The sequence below is a fragment of the Sinocyclocheilus grahami genome, unplaced genomic scaffold (genome assembly GCF_001515645.1).
Source record: "Sinocyclocheilus grahami isolate Dianchi unplaced genomic scaffold, SAMN03320097.WGS_v1.1 scaffold882.1, whole genome shotgun sequence".
Lineage (NCBI taxonomy): Eukaryota > Metazoa > Chordata > Actinopteri > Cypriniformes > Cyprinidae > Sinocyclocheilus > Sinocyclocheilus grahami.
This window is the reverse complement of record NW_015506061.1, coordinates 408,705-411,628: the sequence shown is the minus strand read 5'-3', so window position 1 is coordinate 411,628 and position 2,924 is coordinate 408,705. Positions and strand designations below refer to the sequence as shown.

Here is a 2,924-nt window from a genome sequence, read left to right as displayed (position 1 = left end):
AGAAAGCCAGGATAACAGAAAAGGTGCGGCTTGACCTAGTTTAATCAGCGCATCCTGGCTTAGTCCGTTGCACGTTTGCTGAGCCAGGATGACAACGTGCAGCTATGTCAAGCCAGGTGTATATAGTTGGGATAAGTGCACATTCACAGCATTCTTAAACAGACCACGGGATCGATCACAGAATCAATGATGCAAAAATGGATAAAACCCGGCCAACTGAGCAACAGCTTCTAATGGAAAAATATGAAGAGGTGAAACATATGTAAAAAGGGAAATACAGCTGCCATAATAAAACAGAGAAAAGGCCTGGCAGACAATAGCGGACCGATTGAATGCGCAAGTAGTCCAAATAACCAGTGCTCCACTGAAGCCATCATAATTACAATTCAAGGAGTTATTTGTCATTTCCACAAATTAACAGTTGTACACTTTGCCTTAAATGTGACCAGTGGACATGCATGTTACTCATGCAAACACATGTATGATTAATTGCAAACACTTTTTCACTATGCCCATCCATCCATTCAAAAGAACAAGCATTTCTGGCCAAAAAAGGACCTGGCAGCAAGTCAAGATTGAGTACAAGAACATTTTGCAGGCTGGTAAGTGACTTGATGGGTGAATTTTTTTTTTTTTTTACAAATTAGGTGAATAGTGTCTGCTTTTTTTTTATGTGGACTGTCTGACTTTGCCTTCCCTTGCAGTGTCTGGTAACACACTTACACTTCTGGAGCCACCAGACTATGATCCACCGGTGAGTACTCTTTATTAAAATCATAGGCTTGGCACATCCTGTCAAAACTATCAATACAAGTTCTATTGAATATGGCAGAGGGAAGCAGTGGAGTGCACTTCTGCCGATGATGAGACGGTGTTGCTGGACTCCAGAAGGCTTGAGGTGTCATGTCAATTTTGTGTAAATTTGTCCATAATGGATAAGTAGTCAGCAATGTGATTTCTAATAGAACATATATTTTTAACATGATCCAGACACTGTGCAGCCTAGTAACATAGTGAGTATTGCCTACACTGGGTCAGCTGGACAATCAGAGCAAACTGCGCTTGTCGGAAGGAGGGACTTTGTAGAAAACGAAGCGTTTGAGAGAGGCGGGGCATAGAGTACCTACAATAATGTACAGCATTTGAAAAATAATGTGTTTTTTAAACATTAAAGCATGTCAACATATTCTGTTACACCAAATACACAAAATAATGATCTTTAAAAAAGTAAATCATATGACCCCTTTAAGAGACATAAAGCTTGCAGAGGGCAAGATCCAAGTGAACAAGAGAAAGCTGCATGACATGGACCTTGAGATGGAAATTAAACGCAAGTCACTGAGGAAACTGGACTTGGAAATCCAGAAACTAGAGAGAGAAGTGATTTCAGTTCACACTGCAACCATGACTGCACAATGTATTAATCATCGTTATTTTTTCTCTCAAAAGCTCCAAGCTGACAAGTGATGACAGCAAAATACAAAAACATTGTGGTCTCGTACCTTTTTCATTAATGTCCAGTAGACTATATAGTTATTGAGCCAGTGAATTGGAACTAGAATTTGGGAAGATAACTACACAGTGTGTGCTACTAATGCCAAACAAAATGCATGCACACATGAAAGAGTGACATACATTATGCTTTATTAAAGGATAGGCAAAACAAAATTAACTGAAATAATTTATATTGTTCTCTGACCAGTCTACCATTTATGTTATCTGGGAAGATGGCAGCATTGTCCCAGTCAATATCCAAAGCAACTCTGGGAGCCCTTTCTTTTCTTAGGCTGGCAATATTGTGCCGCACTGTGCAGGCAACAGTCACGTCACAGGCCCTGTCTGGGGAGACCCTCAGGTGGTGCAGGCACTGAAATCGTGATTTCAGGAGGCCGAAGGTCATTTCGATTTGAGCCCTCATTCTGACATGGGCACGGTTGTGGCATGGGTCAACAGGAACGTCTCACAGGCATAACCTTTGTCTCCTAGCAGCACACCAGAGAACTCACCTGAGAATACAAAATATAATTCTTACAACTAGCAGAGTAAAACTTCTGACACACACATGATGTCCAAGGTGCTTAAAAAAATTGGGGTGGCTTACCTAGTGAGAGTCTCTGGTAAATTCTATTGGCCCGAAAGGCTCTTGAGTCATGGACCGAGCCAGGCCACATTACCTCTAAATTTGTGATAAGGCAGTTAGCATCACAGATCATCTGTAACAATAACATGTAACCTATTAAGGTCATTTAATGCACAGAAATAATTTATGTAGCTCACAGTAACCATAAATCATTCTTACCTGAACGCTGATACTGTGGAAAGATTTCCTGTTAACAATCTCTCTCATGTGCCCCTGCGGGGTGTTTGATACAGATATGGGTGCAATCCACTGCACCAATGACATCAGGGAAAGCTATAAAAAAATGAGTTTCCTACTGTGACTGTGCTATGCGGAAGTAACCGTACATCCGTCTAGTTGCAAATTGTAATCCACGAGATTCGTTGTACTGTCTTTTGGTCCAATAAGTAATATCTCTGTCTTATCCGAATTTAATAGGAGAAAATTATTGGTCATCCAATCTTTTACATTTTTAACACACTCTGTTAAAAATGTAAAAGATTGGATGACCAATAATTTTTTAATTCAAGACTAACATTTCTTATCGTGCAGCAAATAGTGCCTTTGAGGTTTTCAGCATCTCCAACAGAATAAAGGAACATACCACTTGCTAAGAATCGCAGCGCTACACAGACCACCTGTGGGACAGTGAGAGCGTGGCTCCACGCTGTTCTGTGTTGTATCTTTGGACCCAGCAGCCTATAAACACAGATATTGGATGCCATCACCTGAGAATATGTACCTCTCAGTCATATATTCGTCTGAAAAAGCCAACGGGTCTGACCTGTCCCGGAAGACTCTTTCA

General features: G+C 40.8%; 1 protein-coding gene across 1 annotated transcript; it reads right to left on the bottom strand.

The window, feature by feature from the left end:
* Nucleotides 1-1,641: 1,641 nt before the first annotated feature.
* Nucleotides 1,642-2,440, bottom strand: LOC107563624 (putative nuclease HARBI1). Its single transcript, XM_016248533.1, has 3 exons — nucleotides 2,300-2,440; nucleotides 2,102-2,213; nucleotides 1,642-2,006 (listed from the first exon to the last, which is right to left on the bottom strand). The coding sequence occupies exons 1-3, from the start codon at nucleotides 2,402-2,404 to the stop codon at nucleotides 1,915-1,917; spliced, it is 309 nt and encodes a 102-aa protein (XP_016104019.1). The 5' UTR covers nucleotides 2,405-2,440; the 3' UTR covers nucleotides 1,642-1,914.
* Between the last annotated feature and the right edge of the window lie 484 nt (nucleotides 2,441-2,924).

Bases quoted from the DNA above. Each gene is read 5' to 3' on its own strand.
- LOC107563624 (XM_016248533.1), bottom strand. From the start codon at position 2,404: ATGTCATTGGTGCAGTGGATTGCACCCATATCTGTATCAAACACCCCG. The intron at 2,214-2,299 runs GTAAGAATGATT...TTATTGTTACAG, and splicing joins TCCACAGTATCAGCGTTCAG to ATGATCTGTGATGCTAACTG. The intron at 2,007-2,101 runs GTAAGCCACCCC...TTGTATTCTCAG, and splicing joins TTACCAGAGACTCTCACTAG to GTGAGTTCTCTGGTGTGCTG.